We start from the raw sequence: 25,097 nt of genomic DNA on the forward strand, positions 1-25,097 counted from the left end.
AGGTCGTTTAATAACTTTATTAAAGTTCATTCGAAATGTAAATCAATTAAAAAACAACAATATTGTAGCTATATAATTATAAATTTAAAGTTAAAATGGACCAAATAAGTATTTACTACTATTCACAATTGGTTTTGTTAGTATATACAATATATATTTCACCAGAGAGTCTGGGGTGGGGTTTTAAAGTGAACACTACTGTATTTGTAAACCGAGTGAACAAATCCTGGCCATTGATTTACATCATAAAGTCGTAAAATGCATTAGTATATTTTTATCATCAAATCCTGACCATTGATTTACACTTATGTATTGATAATCAAAAGCTAGGATTAGTTTACGCAATTCACTATCAAGTGAGTTGTTCACAAATGAACCTAACCCCAGTCCGCAGTCACTGTCACTGATGAAATAAAATCCAAACACGTAGATTAATTGTGTATTAGATGTATTTTTGGAGACCACGTTATCTTTGTGGAAAAATTGTTTTGCATGGGTTGTTGAATAAACTTGGGTCAAACATTTCACGATGACAAGAAAAAATGTAGGAAGGGAACAAAAATAATGTTGTATCATTATATAAATTCAGGAGTAAGGTATAATTTCGGTATGTGGGTTTACACCCAATCACACCTACAACCCTCATTTAAAAAAAACAATTATTTAAGTCTTTATGGTTGTCAATTGGAATCAATCAAGTCCCTTCTTACATTAAAAAAAAAAAACGGTTATTTAAGTCTCTGTGGTTTATACCCAAACGCACATAATACCCTCATTTAAAACACAATTTTTTTAAGTAGAGAATCATAAGAAATGTATTATTTTATCTTAAGAAAAACTATATCAACTGAAATGCATGCTAAACACAATTTTTTAAGTAGAGAATCATAAAAAATGTGTTATTTATTTGTAGTTATACTGAAACTAGGTTAGAACCGCGTGTATTATACGGGTTGAATAAATGTAATTTTATATATTCAATAATAAAAACTTATATCTTTATGAACCCTGTATATTGTACGCGTTAAATAAATGTAATTTTATATATCAAATAATAAAAATTTATATCTTTAAAAACCATCTGTATTACACAGATTAAATAATGTAATTTTGTATACTAAATACTAAAAATGTCGTATCTTTAAAAAAACTCGTGTATAATCGGGTTGAATAAATCTATCAAATAATAAAAAATTACATTCTTAAAAACTCTGTATATTACACGTGTTGAATAGATTAAAAAAAGTTATATCTTTAAAAACCTTGTGTATTACACAGATTAAATAAATGTAATTTTGTATATTTAATATTAAAAATGTCGTATCTTTAAAAAACCCGTGTATAGTCGGGTTGAAAAATCTACCAAATAATACTAAAAAAATTATATCCTAAATAAATGCAATTTTGTATATTAAATACTAAAAACGTCGTATCTTTAAAAACCGGTGTATAGTCGAGTTGAAAAATCTACCAAATAATAAAAAAATTATATCCTTAAAAACCCCGCGTTTTACACGAGCAAAACCAGGAGCTGACCCGACCCGACCAAAACCCGAAAAGAACCCGGTCAAACCGATCAAATAATTCAATCAACCCAGCCCATTTAGGTGACCATAGTTAACTACCGGATTAGCAAAACCCAAATTGCAAAAATCAATCAACTACAATGGAGGTAATCCGACGGCTATCACAACGTTTCACTCCGACACCACTTGCCGGAAAACCCATCAACCTATACAAAACACCTCAATTTCTCCACTCTAGAACCCCAATCATTCAATCCCAACATAAACCCATCTTAAACCCTAACAGACCCTTCAGTTCTTCTACTTCTCGATCTCCGGCGAGCTGGTTATCCGGGTTTGGGATGATAAAGAAGATTACGAAGTTGCCGCGTATTTTGCAAGCCGGTCACCCGGTTCTTCATGAACCGGCCCGAGAAGTGACGGTTGAAGAAATCGGGTCGGATCGGGTACAGAAGATTATTGATGATATGGTTCAGGTCATGAGGAGACGACCTGGGGTTGGTTTAGCTGCTCCCCAAATTGGCATTCCTTTAAAAGTCAGTGTTTTTATTTTCAATTAAGGCTTGCAATTAACATGACACGTACTTAACCTATGTAGTTAATATCCCGATATATCATTGATATATAAGTGATATATCGGTTATCGGTCCCTGAGATATCGGTGGAAAATATTGGTCAAAATATTGGTACCGATAATATCTGCGTTATTGACCGATATATCACCGATTTTCCGGATATAAGTACATTTTTTTCTAGTTCTACCATTCGTCTTTCTTCTTATTACTGCTATTAGTGTTTTAAGTCTTAATTGTTGGTTGTTACTGTTAAATGTTAGTGTTTTAAGTCTTAGTCGGTCCTGAGATATCTGTGCAAAATATTGGTACCGATATATCCGCGCTATTGACCGATATATCACCGATTTTCCCGATATCAGTACATTTCTTCCTAGTTCTACCATTCGTCTTTCTTCTTATTGCTGTTATTAGTGTTTTAAGTCTTAATTGTTAGTTGTTACTGTTAAATGTTAGTGTTTTAAGTCTTAGTCGGTTTTCTATTTGATACACTTGTTAGTGTTAAATTGCTATATACATATATATAATATAATATGGCATGAAATTAAAATTACCAATATCCCACCGCGATAACCGATATCTCAGATATCAGTCCTTGACCGAAATCCGATATTTTATCGCATTAACTACTTAGTTCTTAACAGGTTTTGTGTTTGAGCTTAACATGTTTCGTGTCTTGAACATGTCGACGACACGATAAAATATGTGTCTAAATACGTTAAAGATAAGTTAACCTTATAGCGACCTCTTTATATTTGTAATGGATGTTACAATTTGACTTTTATGGATTTTTGTTTTAAGTTTGCTAAGGATTACGCATTAGTTAAGACTTTTACAAAATTTTGGCAATTTTTGTTTCACTAAATAGGTTCTTAAATATGTGATATTTGTTGTGTCCCTAAACAGGTGATATTTGTCGTTTCGTGTTGACCTGTTTATAGATAGGTCGTGTTCGTGTTTCGAAAAACTGACATGATAAGTTATCGCATCTTATCGTGTCGTGTCTGACTTGCAATGCCAGCCCTATAATTAACCATAAAGTTAATGACAGTTATTGATTAATTTGGGTCTTGTGAAAGTCAGTTTTTTTTTTTTTTTTTTTTTTTTTTTTTTTTTTTAGCTTGATTAACCATAAAGTTAATAACAGTTAGTGATTAATTTGGGTCTTGTTAATTTACTTGCAGATTATTGTGGTGGAGGACCTTAAAGAATACATAGCTGAGGCACCTGAGGAAGAGAATATAGCACAAGATAGAAGACCTTTTGATCTTTTGGTAAGTAAAACTGTGAATTTACCTTCAAAATTGTTTCGAGTCATTTTTTACTTTGCGAATGCGAAGCTTTTTTAATTCGGTTCTTGAAAATGCAGGTTATTTTGAACCCGAAATTAAGAAAGAAGAGCGATAAATCAGCATTTTTTTTCGAAGGCTGCTTAAGGTGTGTTCTAATTCTTTCAATGTAGTCAATAAACTTTAAAGATATTGATAATCCATTTAGTCCATTTAGCATTCAGCATTTTGACCGTAAGTCTGCAACTAAGGGTGTAAACAAGCCCAGAGGCTCGAGAGTTACTCGAGATCGGCTCAGTTAAAAGCTCGAATGAGCCAAGCCTTAATGAGCTTGAACCTAAAATACAGCTCGTTTGGTTATCAGCCCGAGCTCGAGCCTGAAATACAAAGCTCGTTTAGGCTCGCGAGGAGCCCAAACAATATTTTAGTTTTTTATATATATTATAATAAAAATGATGATTATCATCATCATCGTACTCAGTAAATCCTACCAATAGCAAAGCTAAGGTACGGTCTGAGGAGGGTAAGATGTAGACAGCCTTACCTCTACCCTGTAGGAATAGTGAGCTGCTTCCAGTGACACCCCCGACTCGAAAAAATGATGCTTATAACCCATTCTTAAAAGGCCCAAGTCGGTTTCAACTTAGGCCCATATGATTTAAACTAATAACCTTGGTGAGATGAGCTTTGGCTCATTTAAGCGAGCTCGAGCCGATATTATAGCTCGTTTGAGATTGTTCTCAAAATAGCTTGAGCCGAGCAGAGCTCGAGCCTAGTCGGGCTCGTTTACACCCTTATGACTGCAACTTGTGTGTGGTTTGATTGTGATGTATGGATTATGTCTGATTGTGTTCCATTTATTGAGCGAAATTGAAACGGGTCAAGAAAGTAAATAACTGAAAATGGAGTTCAAACTAGATTGCGACAGTTTCAACCCGTCTAAAAATGAATGAGATGATTTGGGTTGTGAGGTCAAACAATTGAAACTCGAAGGTCGCCCAAAGTGTATTTTTAGGGTAATGGTCTAATGGTTCGTCGTTGGTGTGATTTTTACAGTGTTGGTGGATATAGAGCATTGGTGGAAAGGTACCTAGAGGTAGAGGTTAATGGGTTGGGCCGAGATGGGAAGCCCATAAAGGTGGAAGCCTGTGGGTGGCAGGCCCGTATTTTACAACACGAATGTGATCATTTAGAGGGAACTATGTATGTTGACAAGATGGTGAAGCGAACATTTAGGACCGTTGAGAACGTGGACTTGCCGCTTGCTAACGGGTGTCCTAAGCAGGGCGTTCGATGACATTAAGTTATACGATGATTTCATACTAGTTAAGGTTTCTTGGCCTAGATTATTGTACCGGATTTATAGTCTCGCAAATTGGACTTCAAAATGTCATAACTTGGATGTTAAAAAATTATAGGAATCATCCAAAATCAGATCATAAGAGTTGTAACCCATTTATGTAAGGTTTTTGTCTGTTTATTGATTTAAAGGTGTTCTCAAACAAGTATACAATTTCTTTATTACAATGTTGCTCAAAATCCTTTTGATGTGTTATGTTAAATATCATAGTTGTCAATAGCGATCGTAGCGATTGCTATAGCGCGCTATGTAGCGTATAGGTCTAGTGTCGCTAGTAGGGTTACAGCGATGGATAGCGAGAATAGCGACACTTTATTTATTTATTTATTTTTTGTTTTTTTTAAATATATATAGTAATTAAATATAGCTATAAATAGCTGGATTTAGGTTTTTGATAAATATACATGTAAAATAGCATATATACCAGGGTATTTTGATATAATATACATATAAAATTTTTAATTTTTTTTTCTAGTGTATGGCTATTTATAAAATAGCCACCCGCTATTTATCGCTATTCGCTATGTAGCATATAGGTACCTTATCTCTATTCAGGGCCGGATATGAGCAAGTGCCGGGTGTGCGTCGGCTCAGGGCCAAAATCGTAAAAGGGCCCGTAAATTTTTTAGAATTTATATATTTTTTTTATATAAGCTATATATACTACATGATACAAAACATGGAAACAAAATCAATCTGTTCTAGTGGTTGGTAGACTCTGTTTTGAAGCAATGGACCCCGGATCGAATCTGTTTTCTGGCTGACTTTTTCCTTTGTTTTTCTGATTGGGAATTGAAGTTTACATGATATGTCAAATGTAGTTTTCTTCTACTTTATCTCCATTTAAATGAAATTCACATATATTAAAATGTTGTTTTCTTTTATTAATAAATTCATTAGTATTTTATTTGAAGGACTCAAAGGACTCGTCTAAGAGCTTAACTAACTCAAATTTTAACATAACAAAATCATCAAAATCATGTAATTTTAGGGGCTTATTGTTGTTGATCCTTTTCCCTTCTATTATTTAACTAAATGCGAGGGATTATTTATGCTTATGTACGTTTTAACATAATTTTTGTTTGGAAGCAAATTGGGTTAAATATATACGTTTTCATTCGATGGTATAAATTTGAATTGCTATACGTTTCGACGTAAATTTAGTTTGGAAACGAGTTGGGTCAGTTGTAATCTATACTTTATCACGTCGCTTACGTCGCCACTGCACATTGTGTACGTTTTGAGTTGGTCTACATTTCGATGTAAATTTTATTTGGAAACAAATTGGGTCAAATTTAATATATTTTCATTCAATGGTATGAATTTGCATTACTTTACGTTTCAACGTGAATTTAGTTCGGAAACGAGTCGGGTTAACAGTGGTCTATAATTTATTCGTCGCGTATGGCGTCGCCGCAACGCACAACGTGTAAAAAAGCTAATATTACATTGAATTGAAACATTCAATGTTTTTATTTAGACACTTTGAATATTATATTATTACAGGGCGGATAGGGCCCTATTATTTTATCTCGCTCAGGGCCCAAATTTGTTTTAACATTTTCAGAGACGGCCCTGTCTCTATTTGTCGCTATTCGCCATTAACAACTATGTTAAATCTGTATAACGTTGTATATGTTCTGATGATAACACCTATCTGAATGTTATTGATAATGTGAAATACTAAGAAAGATTTGACAATCTGAAGATGCTTCTGATCTTGTAACATTAACAGTGGATAAAAGGAAACGTCTTTTGCTTTCGTTGGCATCGATTGTAATAACTATCGTTGATTTTACAAGTTGCGACGAAAACTGTATAAAGAGATGTTTTTCTTTTCATTGAAGCATGTGATCTGTGAAGTCGTATTTGCGCAATTGCATATGTTTGTGAAGTAATGGTTAGGCAAGTTTGTTTACGGTTAATGGAGCAGCAATAGACCGGACTAGGGGCGGCAATTCTTGACACGACCCGTTAACCCGACCCGAACCCGACACGAAAAAAACAGGTTTGGGTCGACTAACACAACCCGTTTAAAAAAACGGGTCGGGTTGACCCGTATTAAAAATGGGTCGACCCATTAACCCGTTTAACTATTTAGATAAAAAATCTTTTATATTTTTGTTTTTGTTTTTTCGGTTTCTAATTTATTATAATAATGTTAATTTTGATACATTATATTATTTATTTATCACACCCATATTCATCATTAAACATGTTATCGATAACCCGCTTAAAACCGAAAAACTCTTTTATAAATCGTCAACTTATATCACTCATTTCAAAATATGGGTTAAACGGGTCGGGTTCGGGTTGACCCGAATTAATATGGGTCGGGTTAGGGTTGAAATCTTTGACCCGAATAATAATATGGGTCGGGTTCGGGTTGAACATTTCAACCCACCAACCCGCCAACCCGTAACCCATCAACCCGCCAACCCATTAACCCGACACGCATGCCACCCCTAGACCGCACCATTCTTGATGGCCCTTTAATGGTGAATGAACCTGGTTCAAGGAAAGCGGACTTTGAAAAAGCCTATGACTCCCTTTGTTGGGATTGTTTTATCGATACAATGAAACATATGAATTTCCCCGACAAATTGTGTTCTTGGATATTAGATTGTCTGATTTCGGCTAAAACGTTGTTATTAATTAAGGGATTTTTACATATTTCCCCCTCTTAAGCCTCCTTATTACGTATTTCCCCAAACCAAAAAATCAATTACATATTTCCCTTTTTTTTGAGAAATTACCCAATTACCCTCCGATAAAGTCATCAGCGTATATCCCAGTTGTATAATCAAGAGAAACCCTACACAACAAAAAGGCCCTTTCTTCTCCCCCACCAAAGAAGACGCTGTTGTTCATCTTCTTCAGGTATGTTAAAAAAATCAAATCTTGTTCATCTTGTTCATCACGCATAATCACGTTGCTGTTAATCTTGTCCATTACACATATGATTTCTTGTTTTTTAATTGATAATGGATGATTTTAGTTAGGGGTGGCAAAATGGGTGGGTTGGGTAGGTTTGGGTAATGGGTTAAGATGGGCATGGGTTAGGATGGGTTTGGGTTAGAATGGGTTTATTAAGAAATGGGTTAGGATGAGTTTAGGTCAAGATGGGTTTTTGTCAAGATGGACTTCTTGATTTTTTTTCTTTAAAATGCATGCCTCAAAAGTTTACAGCAATGATCAACCAACATGCTTCATACATCAGCCCAAATGACCAAACTATTTAAACAAAATTTAAACACATGATCTAATGGCAATAAACTACAAATCTAGAGTTCAACTATTGATTCAAGAAAACAAACATCTCACATATAGACATATTATCAAACATGTGGAGTGCATGACTGAATTAGACAAAAAATATAAACTAATTCATGTCGATAAACATGATTCAAAAATGAAATTATCATATCATCACACTACTAATGAGAATCGAACAAGAAGAATAAACTTAAAAGCTCTAATCAGAAACCTAATCAGCAAGAAGAACGAAAAGATGACGAATAAAATAGTCAAAATACCTTCTCATAAACCCTAATTGACAAATGCAGACCCAATCTGACTAAGAACGAAGAAAATGAATTACCTGTCCAGCGTATCAAACATCCTGACTCTCATCCTGTTCCTCTTTTTAGTTAAGCCCAATCTGACTTAGTGGGGAGTTGGGTTGTAGTTGGTTAGGGCATTAACCCATCCTGACCCATCCTCCTGTTTTTTTATGGCCCGTTTGATTAGATAAGCATTTTTTTAATTTACCCATCTAGACCTCCTTCAAAATAATACCTAACCCAAAATTACCCAAGAGCTTATATTTAAAGTCCAAAATGACCCAAACCCAAGGGTTTGGGTAAAGATTGCCAGGCCTAATACTAAGGGTGGCAAAGTGAGCAAGTTGGGTGGGTTTGGGTGATGGGTCAAGATGTGTTCGGGACAGGATGGGTTTGGGTCAGGATGGGTATATTAAAAAAAGGTCAAGATAAGTTTGGGTGAGGATGAGTTTGGATTAGGATGTGTTCGGATTAAAATGAAATAAAAAATAATAAAAAATAAATTAATAATATAAAACAATATATATATATATATAAAGAATGTAAATTTGGAAAAAAATATATAATTTTTAATATAGAAAACTAAAAATTTAGGAAAAAAATTAAAAACATTAAGAACTTCAGAAAAATAAGAATATATAAAAATTAAAAAACAAATAAAAGTAATAAAATAATAATAAATACAAAGTTACACTTAACAGAGATATCAAATCCCACCTAACAATTATTCCCACTCCTTACTTATATTTAGTTTTCAACATAAAATTCCTCAAGAGTGCTGCCAGTTAGCCACATTGGCCAGAGATGGAATCCCATTTAGTTTATCCAACATTAAGAAAAATATCACAAACTAAATCATAAGTAACAACAAGCAATACCTTGAATAAGGAAGGTATCATGTATTCATGTGATCTTAAGGGGTTTCAAAATCATAAAACGAATACGTTGTATTCTTGTTTTAAATTTTTAGACCTTTCTCCTTTATTCCGAGACTTGAAGGATTTGGAAAATGATAACCAAACAACATCAAAAAGAAACCGGTAATGAACAATATAATAGAGTTCCAACAAAAGAGCTTAACAGGCATCGAAATTTAGAGCTTATTATACAAAATCATGCTTCAATAACAGCTTCATGTACTCACATAACACAGTCGATCAACAAACTTAAAAAGGAAAATTAAATTAGCAAAAAACATATTGCACGCATATATCCATGAACAGATATAATTGATTTCCACAATAAACAAAACTGAATAAACCTCCATACCTAGAATTAATTGAAGCTTCAAACATGAGACACATGACATATACAAAGATTAAAACAAATACACAAAACCTAAAAAAGCTAATAAAAAACCCTAATACAAACCAAACTTAAAAAACCATTTTTAGACCTAAAAACATCAGACGGTTATCCATCCAAAATACAACAAACAGGCCTAGATTTAGTGATTTACACTATTACAGCAAAATATAGCCTAATAAATAACCAAAAACCCTAATTTTTCGAATCAAAGAGCAGTATTGCAAAGTAAAACAACTAACAACCTTGATAAACAATATGCAAAAAGTCTGTGAGTTGAAATCAATTAGATTACAAGAAATCAAATCAAAACGACGTTCTAAGGTCGCACCAACGCAATCAAAAGAAAATTAGCATGATCAAATACCTATTCTCAAACAAAACCCCGTAATTCGCATACACAAGTTACAAAAGCATAACTTTTTCAAAAATGGAATCGAAATTCATAAATTATGTTTAAAATTGACATAATTAAGCTAAAACAATAGATACACACCGTTAGACCTGGCAAACAGGTCGGGCCGGGTCATGGGTCAAAACGGGTCAATTATAAAAAAGGGTTGTTTTGGTTCGGGTCGGAACGGGTTTCGGGTCAGGTCAGTTTTTTTTTACAATAGAACTTTGGTGATCATACTTGACACGTTAACTATTATTAAAAAAACTAAAACTTCTGAACAAAAAGTGAGTCGAGCCGACCCCATCTGTAGTAACTTGTACCAAAAAATTACTCCTTTTGACCCGTTACCCGATCCACTTAAACTTACAGTATCACTCACTGGTGCCAAGACTGATTGCCAAATCCCGTCCTCGCCAGTGACAGCAAGAATATGAGCATTCTTACTTGTCTGCAAATTTTGTATAGCATTATAAACGAGGAAAAAACAATTGAGCTTTAAGCCCTGATACCGTGATTTTGAAAAACTAATCTACAAAGTGTGATATATGAAACTGTATTGTTTTCTCTTGATGACTACTATACACTAATCACTTATTATGACTAATTGTTGGATCATAGAAACGACAGTATCTTCAACAACAATAAGCATTCGATGGATGATCGAGGGACAAAAGTCGATAGCAAGAGATGCTGGCATCGATTTACCTCCACTGCCATCAAATGACAGTGATGATGATGATGACGTGGAACTACCGCAGCTGCAGCAACAACAGCAACTGCAACAGAATCAGCTTATGCAGAGGCTTATACAGCAGCAGAGGCGGCAGGTGGTGTTGATCCGGTGACTATTTACCTCACCGCCAGCAGATGACGACGCCGCAGAACTACAGCAACAGCAGCTTACGCAACAGCTTAAGCAACAACTCATGCACCAGCAGGAACAGTTTATACATCAGCAGCGCCAGTTTATATCGCGGCAGCAACGGCGTCAGGGGGCATTGTTCAGTTGGATAATCGAGTCAAAGCAGCGGGTAGTGAGGCATGTGGGCATCGAGTTACCTCCACCGCCAATGCCACTATAGGATCCACCAGCACTTGAGCAGATCCCGACACCTAGTCTGATGGCCGGCTATATCTTTTGTTTCATTTTGTTTTGATTGTACTGTTTGTATTTTTTCCATGGTTATCGTTAGAATCCTTTTGGCCTTTCGAGTACCCCAGCCAAGCCAATGAAACATCATATCCTAATCTAGTAATAATTAATATTATCAATCATTTTTCATTTTAAAGCAACCTGTGTAAAATTTAAACAAAAATATAATCACAACATAAGTAATTGAGTAAATTACTTTTTGAGTCCCTGTGTTTTAACCACTTGAGTCCAAAATCAAAAAGTTTAACGCCCTGAGTCCCTAGCCTTTTATTTTATAACGTTTTGAGTCCAATTTTGTTCATTTTATAACAATTTGAGTCCAAAAATTTGGACTCAAATGGTTAAAGAAAATGCTTATAGGGACTCAGGTCGTTAAACTTTTTGCTTTTGGACTCGACTAGTTAAAACAACTAAAACACAGGGACTCAAAAAGTAATTTGATCCAAACTAAATGAAATTAATCCAAAACAGAAACCAACTCCAACTTGGTCAACAAAGTCACTTCATGTAACTTCACATTAATCCACACAGGAGTAAATTAATTCTTAAGACAATTTCTTCACACACGCTTCATGCAACTACACTTTATGCACAATCAATACTCAAAACATACATCAACAATAATCAGATCTATAATTTCAGCAAAAATCGCAATAACAGTAACAAATCGGTACCTTGCAAGCACGATTCTTGATAACAATATAAACGTTTTTCCTGATAACAAATCACGATTCTTCAATTTTACTTCACGATTCTAGCAAGCACGGTTCTTGATAACAAATCGGCACCGGTGGGGGGTTTGTGGCGGAGAATGTGGAGATTGGAGCGTCACTGATGTTCAGTGTTGTTGTTCACTAACCCTAGAGAGCCCATTCAAAATTCTCAACCCTAGAGAACCCATCCCTTCAAAATTCTCAACCCCCCCGTAGATACCTTCTTTGTTTTTTTAATTAACCCATTTTGACCCTTGACTTAGAAGATTACTTTACCCAAACCCACTCATAATATCTTATAAATAACCCATATCAAAGACTTTGGGTCCCCCTATTTGAATCCATTGAAGATAGACGAACTGGAGAAGACTGAAGGGAATGAAGCGTTAGGTTTATTCCCTACCCATCCTGACCCACTCCCTATTTTAGTTCAGGGATTCAGAACCCATCTTGACCTAATAACTAATTTTGTTTGACCCAATACAATCCAACTTGAAATTTAAAATGCCCATATAAACCGAAAATGGAATATGTGGCCTTGTTTTGCCACGCCTATAACATACCTATCATATTCAAATTACCAGAGCTACAACAACATATGTGATTGCAACCCGAAAACTCATGTTATGTAGATTAAAACCCTAAACACTACTCAATGTTAGTCACCTAGAAACTAGAACTAAGGCCACTTACTTATTTAAGATAATCAAACAACCCAACTAGGATTATAAATTAAGAATTAAAAACTACAGTTCCACTAAAATTTCGGCCAAAAAACAAGAAGTCATCCCACTTGGAATAAGAAACAAAAAACACAAGAAAACCAAAAATAACTTTAGGGTTTATACATCCACCTAGTCAATGAAACATATAAAAGGCGAATACAAAAGCATATGTAACAAACAAGTAATATATATGTATACACACCTATCGTATTTGAAGAATCAAACTACCAAATCTACACAAACTCATGTTATACAGACAGACTATAAATTATAACCCTAAACACAGCAAAATGTTAGTCACCTAGAAACTAATCAATCATTAAAAAAAGCCACTTATTTTTTAAGAATAATAATCAAACAATCCAACTAACCAGTAACCACTTAACAAAAACAACCACACTAATCAACCAAGTTAAAATCATGTGGTGAAACTTACAGAAAAACTAGATTGCAAGAGCCATAAAGCTAATAATCAAAACGACGTCGTCCGACTGGATATATTTCTGAGCAGGATAAAGATCGTATGATAGCACAATCGTTCTAGGGCATAGAGATTTAGACCAGTCGTATGTATGTAGTCGGATGAAGTGCGAAAACAATTAGGGTTTGTGCGAGTTTACCTATTGAAGAGAGCGGCCGGTCGACGGAGGGAGGCGACGATTGGCGGAGAGGACGGCGGTTGGAGGGTGTCGTGGGAATGAGTAGCAGGCGGAGGGTGGCGGAGGAGACGGTAGCGGCAACGGAGGGGCAGCGGCGGTGATCCGATGGGCTGAGATATGCCGATATGGAATGGTGACAAGGACGTTTTAAGCTTTTATGAGTAATCAGGACGTTTGGTCACTTTAGTCTAGAACTCAAACATTTTGAGTCTGTCATTTTGGTCCAAAAGGGAAATCAGGTCATATTTCTCTTATAAAATTCTGCCATTTTGGTCCAAAAGTGAAATCAGGTCATATTTCTCTTATAAAATCCTGTTATTTTGTCTTTTTCCTCAAGGAGAAAATGATCATTTCGTTTTTAAATAAATACCAGAACTCACCTCATTCCTCACCCCTCAAACCCTACGAGACCTCACCTCCTTCCTCACCCCTTAAACCCTAAATCATCGGCATCGGCCTCATCGTCATCGGCACCGGCTGCCAGAAAATCCATCCTCCACCTCGACCCCAACCCCCACTACGGCTCCCACTACTCCACCCTCACTCTCCTCGACCTCACCTCCTTCCTCACCCCTCAAACCCTAAATCCCCAAAATTTCGGCACCGAAGAAGCACCAGATCACACCACAGTTGTCGACGTCATCACTCACACTATCCATTCCGGTATCAAGATCTGTTCATATGATGATTCGATACCGAACATTCTAGAAAGTTTAACGGGGCCTAGTGTTTTGTTTTGTGCTGATTCTTCTGTGGATTTGTTGTTGAAGTCGAGTGCTAATCAATATGTTAAGTTTAAGAATATTAATGCAAACTGCCATTTTCACTGTTGAAAAGGGTGAAAAGGGTGGCGGCGGTGGCTGCATTTGGTGGGATTTTCACTGTTGAAGTGAATCAGAGGTAGTGGGGGGTGTTGTGGTGGTCGTCGGAAAAGATTTCAAAGGTTTCATGTTATGTTGGTGGTGGTGGCCGGAGAATGGAGGTGTTGGTTATCTGAAAATAGAAGTGGTGGTGGTGGTGGTGGTGGGGATGATCTGCAAAGAGAGAGTGAAAACAAAAGGTTAATGACCATTTTGTCTCTGAAGAAAATGACAAAATAGCAGTATATTATATGAAGAATATGACCTGATTTCACTTTTGGACCAAAATGGCAATAAAACTGAAACCACAGGGACTCACATGCAAAAGGTTTGATTTTTGTACTAAATTGACAAAAGTAACCAAACCTCGGGGACCAAAATGACAGTTTACTCTTTTTTATTTGGTGTTATTGTTCAGAAGGAGTGTTTAAGCTTTTCTTTTTTATTTAGGGGTGTTATGAATATTACATGATATATGATTTTTATTGTGGTTAAGAAAAGGTTGAAATGTATCTATACTTTTTATAAAAGGAGTTTTTATTGTGTTCTTGCTCCAACTAATGAAGTACTGGATTCAATAAATAAAGAGTTGTTAGAGAATTTGTATGGTGAAGAGAAGATTTATTTTAGTTCATATAGTTTATTGCCAATCTAAGGAAAAATCAGAGCTTAACATGGCATTTTTCCTCCGGATGTGTTAAACAATCTACGTTTATCTGGTTTACCTAACCATTAATTAGTACTGGAACTTGGTGCTCCAGTGATGTTACTCAAAAACATTGATCAGGCAAATGGATTGTGTAACGTTACACGTTTACAAGTCACGAAACTCGGAAAAGTTGTGATTGAAGCAAAAATTATCACAGGGACTAATATAGGTCACCATACTTTGATTTCAAGACTGAAGATGACACCTTCTGATAAAAGAATACCAGTGAAGATTTCTCGAAGATAATTCCCACTTTAACTGTGTTTTGCTATGACAATAAATAAAAGTCAAGGACAATCGTTGGAGCGTGTTGGTTTGTATCTTCCACGTCCAGCGTTTAGTCATGGCCAGCTCTATGTTGCTGTATCTAGGGTAAAAAGTAGGAAGGGGTTGAAAGTTTTGATTTGTGATAAAGAGAAACGAGTCTGTACAACCAGTACTAATGTGGTTTACAAAAAAAGTTTTAAAAAATCTATGATGATACTAAACATCTGCCTGTCAACCTGGTAACGTCTGTTGGGTATAATGGAGGAACAGAGAGGCTGCTTCCAATGAGACCCCCGGCTCGATTGTAGTTTTGCATCAAGCCCGATTTGATGCGACTCGATCAAACATTTCTACATTCATGTATTAAAGTAAAATGCATACAATCAAATTACACATTTCTTTCCAAAAACTAGGTACAAGGTAACATTGGAGTCCCACTCGGTGTAAAGCAAGCAAAAACAAGGATCAAAGGTCCAGACCGGGCAACCAAAGGTTTGGTAAAGGTGACAAAGATGTGAGTTGTGACAAAACCGCAACTCAGGTACAAGACGAGTATCAATAACTCATGAGCATCGGAAATTTGACTTTTCACATATCAGCTACCGACCACAGGTATGCTTCTCTTTCTTTAGCTTGCTTCTCATTTTGTCTATTGAACATCTGCTTCTCAAATCCTGCATAACCATAGAACAAAATATGTTAATTAAAATGAATACTATCTATCATTGTTTCTTGAGAAATTAAAAATACAAATGTCGAGCGACTAAATGTGACGTTAAGACTTACCATTACTACGATCAACACCGTCCCAATGGCGTCCTGGTTTGATACCATAGCGGTTTGGTGCAGCGTCTAACCCCCTTTTCAACCAGCTGTGGTTAGGAATTTGTTGAGGAACTATAAATCCAGACTCTTTCATCTTCTCATTATCTCCTATATCTGGAAGAAATACTTCAGATTGCTTCTTCTGAAAAATTAGAGCGCAAGTAATAAACAACAAAATCGGGTCAAAATGGTAACTTCTGTTTGGGTTGGGACATTTGCTGTCAATTTTTTTTAAAAAAACTTTCTGATTAATTTAAATATAATTACAAAAAAAAACTATATTTATTCAGTACCAAATACTTACCTTCACTAGATGTGCCATCGGATCACCCCATCTGATTGCATTCTTCTGGATATCGTTAAGATCATGATCATCTCTGAAAACAACCACATGTAAGATTAAAAAAAATGAAAATCTTTGGTCCACGTTGAATATGTTGTTACATTAGCGACCAATTTGAAAATTAAAACGCAGGATATACCTAGTCCTTGCAAACGGTTTTGCCTTCTCAAGTTCTAATTCCTTTTGTCTTGCCTCTGCTTCCCGCTTTTGTGCCAGACCTTTGCCCCATTCCAGCTTTATCTCCTGTTTAAAAAAAAAAAAAAAAAACATTTTTGATAATTTACGTAATATTTTGCATGAGAAGATATTAACACAAATTATAGTGTTTTATTTTATGAATATTAAATGCAACCATTTAGTGACTGTATACATTAGAAATACACTTGGAATGACCTTTTAACCCTTTTATCCAAGTCTTCTAATTTGACACGTTAGAGATAAAAACATAATAACCCATTCATAAGTAAATGAGAATTAATGTAATATCAAAAAACATAGATTAACAATTTTAAGATTAAAATGCCATTTCATCCGGGCCAGGTTTTTGACTTTCGTCCAAAGGTTTGTTTTTCCCCATCTGGATTCAAAAGGTTGCCAATTTCATCCGGCTCGTTAACTCCATCCATTTTTCTTCGTTAAGTCAGAAGTACTTCCATCTTTTTTGCTAACTTAAAGGGCAATTCGGTCTTTTTCATTTTATGTAAAAAGACCAAATTGCCCTTTAAGTTCACAAAAAGACGAAACACCTCTGACCTAAGAGAGAAAATGGATGGAGTTAACGAGTCGAATTAAAATGGCAAGATTTCAAACCTTTTGGATCCAGATGCGGAAAAACAACCCTTTGAACGAAAGTCGCAAACCTCAGGAGGAACGAAATGGCATTTTACTCTAATTTTAGAGAATTTATGTAATATTAAAATAAGTAGTGCAGTAGTACCTTTGGCTTCTCATCTTTCTTTTGAAGTGCTTCAATCTGCTCTTTTGTCAAGCGTGCCCCTGTAAAGATCCCAGAGTGTAACAACGTTATACTTTACACGAAACTCAGATTGTTTAGAAATTTCAAACAAACCTGTTTTCTTGTCACGTCGTATGCCTTCAGCGTTTCTGCCACTTATAGACGGGTCCATCTTTTGAAACCTACAAGCAATTTAACTGATCAGTAAAGGGTAAATTTGACTTTCTACAAACAGTTTTACCAATTAGATGCATCGAGCGAAACAAAGAATATAGATAATTACCGCAACCAGTCTTCCTTCTTTGCTTTAGTAATTTCTTCTTTTATATCTTTACCACTAACTAATCCAGTTTTAGGCCGATCAGATTCTTTCATGGGTGGAGAAAGATCGGAAGCTGAAACTGATTGTCGGTGTCTATCAGTATCATCTCTTCTTTTTCTTGGTGGAGAAAGATCTGGATCGACTGCAGATGCACGTGGGCCCGCCCTATGCTGACTCCGCCGACGAGGAGGAGGTGAAAGGTCGGGATCTGAGTTACGTTCAGGCGACGGTGTATCAAAACGAGCCCTTTGCTTACGAGGAGGTGAAATGTCGGTGTCATCGCGACGTGGTGGTGGTGACATGTCATCAGCATTCGGTTCTGGGGAAGGTGTATCGCAACGAACCCTACGCTTACGAGGTGGCGACATGTCGGAATCTACGACAGACGTAGAAGGATCGCGTTCATGTCTAGGCGATGACATGTCAGTGATGTCACTGCGGGCCTCCTTATGTTTACGTGGTGGTGAGATATCACGATTTGAGTCATATGCATTCGAATTTTTAGCGACCGAAACCCAACCGCTTCCGTCTTCGGAAATGGAACCAAAAGGGCGTCGGGCTTTAATTTGTTCTAATCTCTTCATTCGTTTGACTTCAATATCTTCATCAACTTGTGGCTTCTCCTCATCTGTATAACAACAAAAAGGTTGTTTTTGTTTACATTCTTGACGAAAAAACTACTAAATACTAATATAATCGTACGGATAAGTTGCATACCTTGTGACTCGTCATCTTCTTCTTCTTCGATCTGAACTGGCTTTTGCCAAACGGGATCCTCATCAACGACAACAAGACCATTCATAGTAGGCTTGGTTTTGCTCTTCTTCTTCTTCTTCTTCTTCTTTTGCTCCTCGTCGTCATTGCTTTGATATCTTTTCAGATACTCCTTGAGTGAGCTTGACCCTGATGATGGAGCTACCATATTATCCTTGTTTAACTTCTGTATCCGATGAAACGTTATTTTTATTAGTAAGTGCACACGACAATATTATTCGATTTTTATAAATCAAGCATAATTGAAAACTCGACTAAAATCACTAACTCGAGGGTTTATACTTTATATATCCACCTGGTTAGGTCTGTCAATGGATGGATATGGATTGGATCAATGATCTGATCCATTAATGATCCAACTTGAATGGATCATGATCCGATCCATGATCCAAATAATTTTAAATGGATGGATCACTATTCGGATCGATCCAAATAAAAAAAAATATAATAAAAAACATCTAAAACTAAAAAAAATCACCAAAAAATGTAATTCAAAAAAAAGAATCTAAAAAAATAAAATAGAAATCTAAAAAGATTAAAAAAAATCAAAAAAAAATCTAAAAATTCTAAAAAAAGTCTAAAAAATAAAAAAAAAATCTAAAAAAAGTCTAAAGAAATAAAAAAAATCTAAAAGAATTTAAAAAAAATCTAGACTGCAACCAACAATTTGACTTAACTACCGCGCTGTGCTGCGTTTGGTTGCTGCAATCATGGGAATATGGGATGTTGCTTAATTAGTACATCCACTCATATCACACCCATTAAGCAGCGTCAATGCCTGAACTGCAGGTTTTTCGTGTGTTATTCTTTCACAGTAGCTTAGGTGAACTTTTAACCTGACATTCACAAGTTTACACATTTGTTAGAGAAGAGAACTCTACCAAGTGAAAGTCATCATTGAAAATATTTGAAAACTCTAGCTCATTTCAGCAGCATCCCTGATGAAAAGAACTCATCAAGCGGTTCGGTTTTGTTTTGTTTGGGCTATTATGGTTTCGAACAGGACCCGATCAAAAACCAAATTTACTCATAATCCTAAACCACAGACCAGACCATACCCATGTACTTGGAATGGTTTGGCATCAGTTTAGGCCGCCGGGTTCTGCATGCTCCTAATGGCGATTGGTTGGGTGACATGTGGAAGACGCGACTATTTATTTTTATATTTATAATAATAAACTTTCATGCACAACAAAGAAAAGACACATAGCCTCCACTTGTACACCATATCATCAAGTAACCCCAAAATTAATTAGAAAATTTGGGTCTGTGCAAAAGAAAAAAAATGTGAAGTAAAAACTTAAAAACAACCTGTTATAAAATCCATCAGTCATCTTAAAACTCATTTTTAACCATCTGAATTTCGTATTTGGCTGGAATTACAACTTTCATCAAACACTCTCCCAGATAGATACAGCTAACTTTGTCAAACAGCAACTTGTGTTGAACTGTTAAACGTTTTGACTGTTAAGTGTTGTTAATCACAATCAAATGCCTACATAGGTCGCAACATATAACACTAATCAAATGCATAAAACACACAACTACTCTAGTTTAATTATTCCTAAGCAAAAGATCGGTCTCACTTGTAACATTCCTAAGCAAAATAAATCATAAAATCATTCACCAACCCCACCATGGATTAAGTTTCTTTTAGGCCGCTTACTAGTTACTACTACTGCTAATGCTTTCATTGGGGATTTTTATCAAACACTTGGTGAACAAAAACAATTGCTTTCCAACAACATCTCAAATTTGCAAACCAATTCACAGAATAGATATATGCTAACGCATGTAAACGGAAATTAGTACAGGAATCGCGAAGAAAACGTAAATAAACTGCCGTGGAACGTACCCGCAGAACAAATCGCAGCTCGACTGGAAGAAGATCAAAGATGAGAGCTAATTTGAATTGCTGAATCGTCAAAACGAACTTTGGACTTTTGGAGAGAAGAGGCTGGATTGATTTCAGAATTTAGGGTTTGGACTTTTGAGAGGCACCTACAATCAGATATTCCAGGATGGATCATGGATGGATCCATATAATTAATTGGATAAATGGATCGATCCATTAGATTAATTAATGGATTATTGGATATTTTTTATGATCCAATAAGTGATTTAAATGGATCGGATTAGATTGGAATGGATATAGATCAATATCTAATCTATTGTCAGGCCTACACCTGGTCAATGAAACATGAAAAAAAAACCGAATACAGAAACCAATATCATTGTTGTTAAAAGCCATCGCCTCTTGCGCCTAGGCCTATTTTTCAGGCGAGGCGAGGTAGTTGCGCTTTAAGTCGAGGAAATTGCGCTTTAACTCTCCAGGTGATGGTTCAGGCACACATTGTGGCAAGATTCCTAGATTCCGGAGAGTTTCCAGCTAAATTCCGACAAGATTCTAGCTAAATTTCTACTTTTAATCAAGGAAAACTACTTTTCTACACTAATACACTAATATTTTGGTACTAATTATTAGATGATATAAAGTGTTACATAATAGACTTTGTTTATTTTATTTGAAGAATGGTATTCTTTTTCTAATACATGATATATTTTTTAAATGTTTTCATTATGTGCTTTATTTTTCCCAGGCCCTCGCTTTTTTTGCGCTTTGCGCCTAGGTCCCAGGCAAGGCCTATGCTCCTTGAGTGCGCCTAGTGCCTTTAATAACTATGACCAATATAAGAGACGAGTAACATACTAAAGGTGGCAAAGTGAGCAAGTTGGGTGGGTTTGGGTGATGGGTTAAGATGTGTTCGGGTCAGGATGGGTTTGGGTCAAGATGAGTATATTAAAAAAAGGTCAAGATAAGTTTGGGTCACGATAAGTTTGGATTAGGATGGTCGGGTTATGATGAAATAAAAAATAATAAAAAATAATTTAATAATAAAAAACAAAAAATATAAGTAAAAAGAAAGTAAAATTTGGAAAAAAATATATTTTTTTTTAAATATAGAAAATTAAAAATTTAGGAAAAAATTAAAAACAGTAAAAACTTCAGAAAAATAAGAATATATAAATATAAAATAAATAAAAGTAATAAAATAATAATAAATACAAAGTTACACTTAACAGAGATATCAAATCCCACCTAACAATTATTCCCACTCCTTCTTACTTATATTTAGTTTTCAACATAAAATTCCTCAAGAGTGCTGCCAGTTAGCCACATTGGCCAGAGATGGAATCCCATTTAGTTTAGGAAAATTGGTATTTAATAAACCAACATTTGCCCAGTTGGTAAATAATAATCCAACGTACAGAATTGGTATATAATAATCCTACCTATCAACATGTTGGCACTCAATGTACCTCCGTTAGTTTTTTTTAACTGAAGTTAGTTTTTAAGTTTTATTTATTACACAAACAGTCCCTGTAGTTGTAATTTACTAGTTTTAAGTTTTATTTATTACACAGGGGTTTGTTTTTACCGGAAAACATGTCGAACCAGAGCCACCACCGTCGTCGCAGCGGCGGCGCTGCCGTCGTCGTCTCTCTTCTCTCCGGCTTCTCTCTCTCAATCTGTTCAGGTGGCTGTGGATGTGATATAGGAAGGAGGGTGAGGGTTGTCGGCTGGGTTGTTGGAGAAACCGCCATCGCCATCATCGTCACAGCATCACCGCCCCCGCCGCACGCGGCGGCGCCGTGATCAGAGCCTCCTCGTCTGTTGCCGTGCAGTGCTGCTGCCTGGTCTGTCTACCTCCGACGAGGTGAGGGTGAGAGAGGTTTTTGATTGTTTAGAATTTTTATGAATTTTTTTAGAATTCCTAGAATTTTTTTGATTTTTATGATTTTTTTATAACTACAGGGACTGTTTGTGTAATAAATAAAACTTAAAACTAGTAAATTACAACTACAGGGACTGTTTGTGTAATAAATAAAACTTAAAAACTAACTTCAGTTTAAAAAAAACTAACGGAGGTCCATTGAATGCCAACATGTTGATAGGTAGGATTATTATATACCAATTCTGTACGTTGGATTATTATTTACCAACTGGGCAAAGGTTGGTTTATTAAATACCAATTTTCCTTTAGTTTATCCAACATTAAGAAAAATATCACAAACTAAATCATAAGTAACAACAAGCAATACCTTGAATAAGGAAGGTATCATGTATTCATGTGATCTTAAGGGGTTTCAAAATCGTAGAGCGAATACATTGTATTCTTGTTTTAAATTTTTAGACCTTTCTCCTTTATTCCGAGACTTAAAGGATTTGAAAAATGATAACCAAACAACATCTAAAAAATTATGAAACCGGTAATGAACAATATAATAGAGTTCCAACAAAAGAGCTTAACAGATTTAAAAGAGCTTAACAGGCATCGAAATTTAGAGCTTATTATACAAAATCATGCTTCAATAACAGCTTCATGTACTCACATAACACAGTCGATCAACAAACTTAAAAAGGAAAATTAAATTAGCAAAAAACATATTGCACGCATATATCCATGAACAGATATAATTGATTTCCACAATAAACAAAACTGAATAAACCTCCATATCTAGAATTAATTGAAGCTTCAAACATGAGCCACATAACATATACAAAGATTAAAGAACAAATACACAAAACCTAAAAAAGCTAATAAAAAACCCTAACACAAACCAAACTTAAAAAAACCATTTTTAGACCTAAAAATCATCAAAGAATAACCTAAACAATTATCCATCCAAAATACAACAAACAGGCCTAGATTTACACTATTACAGCAAAATATAGCCTAATAAATAACCAGAAACCCTAATTTGTCGAATCAAAGAGCAGTATTGCAAAGTAAAACAACTAACAACCTTGATAAAAAATATGCAAAAAGTATATGAGTTGAAATCGATTAGATTACCAGAAATCAAATCAAAACGACGTTCCAAAGTCGCACCAATGCAATCAAAAGAAAATTAGCATGATCGAATACCTATTCTCAAACAAAACCTCGTAATTTGCATATACAAGTTACAAAAGCATAACTTTTTTCACAAATGGAATCGAAAATTCATAAATTATGTTTAAAATTGACATAATTACGCTAAAACAATAGATACACACCGTTAGACCTGGCAAACAGGCCGGGTCGGGTCATGGGTCAAAACGGGTCAATTATAAAAAATGGTTGTTTTGGTTCGGGTCGGATAGGGTTTCGGGTCGAGTCAGTTTTTTTTTTACAATATAACTTTGGTGATGATACTTGACACGTTAACTATTATTAAAAAAACTAAAACTTCTGAACAAAAAGTGAGTCGAGCCGACCCCATCTATTGTAACTTGTACCAAAAAATTACTCCTTTTGATCCGTTACCCGATCCACTTAAACTTACAGTATCACTGGTGCCAAGACTGATTGCCAAATCCCGTCCTCGCCAGTGACAGCAAGAATATGAGCATTTTTACTTGTCTGTAAATTTTGTACAGCATTATAAACGAGGAAAAAACAATTGAGCTTTAAGCCCAGATACCGTGATTTTGAAAAACTAATCTACAAAGTTTGATATATGAAACTGTATTGTGTTCTCTTGATGACTACTATACACTAATCACTTATTATGACTACTTGTTGGATCATAGAAACGACAGTATCTTCAACAACAATAAGCATTCGATGGATGATCGAGGGACAAAAATCGATAGCAAGAGATGCTGGCATCGATTTAGCTCAAAACAGCCACCTTTGTCATGACCCGTTTTCCCACAATGAGTACAAGTTTCTTTGGAATTGGCAGACTTGTTTCGCTGCTGTTGCTGCTTCGTATCACGTCCATAGCTCGAAAGAAAAGCAACACTTTCTCTGGCCGGTTTCATTCCCGCAGCCACTGATCTCTGTTGTTCATCTTCCGAGACGAGCCGATACACTTCTCTTAGTGTTGGTGGTGGTTTCATGGCTAGTAATTGAGTCCTAATGGTTGAGTAATCTGCATCAAGGCCCATTAGAAACTGGTATAAGTTTTCTTTTTCTTTGTGTTCCACTATCTTTTTCTCCATCTCACAAGCGCATGGTTACAGGAACATGTTGGTGCCGGCAACACGGTGTTTATTTCATCCCAGATACCTCGCAACTTGGTATAATAAGTGGAGATCGAGGCCCCTTCTTGTCGCGTCAACGTGAGAGTTTGTTTGAGTTCATAGGCTCTGGGGGCGTTTTCCTTTTCGAACATTTCCTTCAAATCGTTCCAGGTTTCTTTGGCGGTTTTAGCATACTTTACACTTGCTCTAATGTCTTTCTCCATGGCCGTGATTAACCAGCATTTGATCATGGCATCGCATCTCATCCAGGCCGCATACATCTCGTCCGTCTCTGTTGGTTTTGGAATGCTTCTATCAACGAACCACATCTTGTTTTTTGCGAATAGAAAATTGGCCATCTCTTGCGACCAATCGCTATAATTAACGTCGAATAGGCATTCATTAGTTTGCATCTGCCGTGGTGAATCGGAAGGATGAACGTAATAGGGTGAGGATGGGTCGATATTGGTTTTCGGTGCCGTGGCACTGCCATCTTTGTCGTCGGTCATATTGGAGACGATTTGGTGAGAGTTTGGATCAGAGAAACCGCTCTGATACCATAACAAATTATGGGATTGTTATTGGTTTCTTACATTCAAACATCAAAGAAACAAAAGGCTAAATAGCCGATACAAAGAAAAGGAAACCAACCAAAAAGGAAACCAAATAATCTAAAAGAAGAATGATATAGGACAGGAGGAAAATCAGGAGGATATAAGGAGAACCAAATCTTTCAACAACTTGATTGGATGTTGTGAGTGATGGAA

The 25,097-nt window shown here is 35.7% G+C and overlaps 3 protein-coding genes across 5 annotated transcripts; 1 reads left to right on the forward strand and 2 right to left on the reverse strand.

Moving 5' to 3' along the window:
• The first annotated feature begins 1,618 nt into the window (after positions 1–1,618).
• LOC110916791 (peptide deformylase 1A, chloroplastic) lies at positions 1,619–4,929 on the forward strand. The gene is made up of 4 exons (XM_022161450.2): positions 1,619–2,062; positions 3,283–3,372; positions 3,468–3,535; positions 4,444–4,929. Exons 1-4 carry the CDS (start codon positions 1,667–1,669, stop codon positions 4,682–4,684), a joined length of 795 nt encoding a protein of 264 aa, XP_022017142.1. The 5' UTR covers positions 1,619–1,666; the 3' UTR covers positions 4,685–4,929.
• A 10,505-nt stretch (positions 4,930–15,434) lies between these two features.
• LOC110918497 (BUD13 homolog) lies at positions 15,435–20,343 on the reverse strand. 3 transcript variants are annotated; one of them, XM_022162798.2, is made up of 10 exons: positions 20,173–20,343; positions 18,998–19,153; positions 18,261–18,483; positions 17,505–18,171; positions 17,336–17,403; positions 17,204–17,262; positions 16,406–16,509; positions 16,228–16,300; positions 15,885–16,065; positions 15,435–15,772 (listed from the first exon to the last, which is right to left on the reverse strand). In XM_022162798.2, the coding sequence occupies exons 3-10, from the start codon at positions 18,463–18,465 to the stop codon at positions 15,687–15,689; spliced, it is 1,443 nt and encodes a 480-aa protein (XP_022018490.1). In that variant the 5' UTR covers positions 18,466–18,483; positions 18,998–19,153; positions 20,173–20,343; the 3' UTR covers positions 15,435–15,686. The 3 variants fall into 3 exon arrangements, with proteins under 3 accessions (XP_022018490.1, XP_035841895.1, XP_022018492.1); XM_035986002.1 differs by having other exon boundaries at positions 18,995–19,153; positions 20,173–20,341; XM_022162800.2 differs by lacking the exon at positions 18,998–19,153 and having other exon boundaries at positions 20,173–20,341.
• A 3,546-nt stretch (positions 20,344–23,889) lies between these two features.
• On the reverse strand, positions 23,890–24,839 carry LOC110918893. Its single transcript, XM_022163172.1, has 2 exons — positions 24,377–24,839; positions 23,890–24,239 (listed from the first exon to the last, which is right to left on the reverse strand). The coding sequence occupies exons 1-2, from the start codon at positions 24,837–24,839 to the stop codon at positions 23,890–23,892; spliced, it is 813 nt and encodes a 270-aa protein (XP_022018864.1).
• Positions 24,840–25,097: the final 258 nt, after the last annotated feature.

This window comes from Helianthus annuus, chromosome 16, assembly GCF_002127325.2.
Source record: "Helianthus annuus cultivar XRQ/B chromosome 16, HanXRQr2.0-SUNRISE, whole genome shotgun sequence".
NCBI lineage: Eukaryota > Viridiplantae > Streptophyta > Magnoliopsida > Asterales > Asteraceae > Helianthus > Helianthus annuus.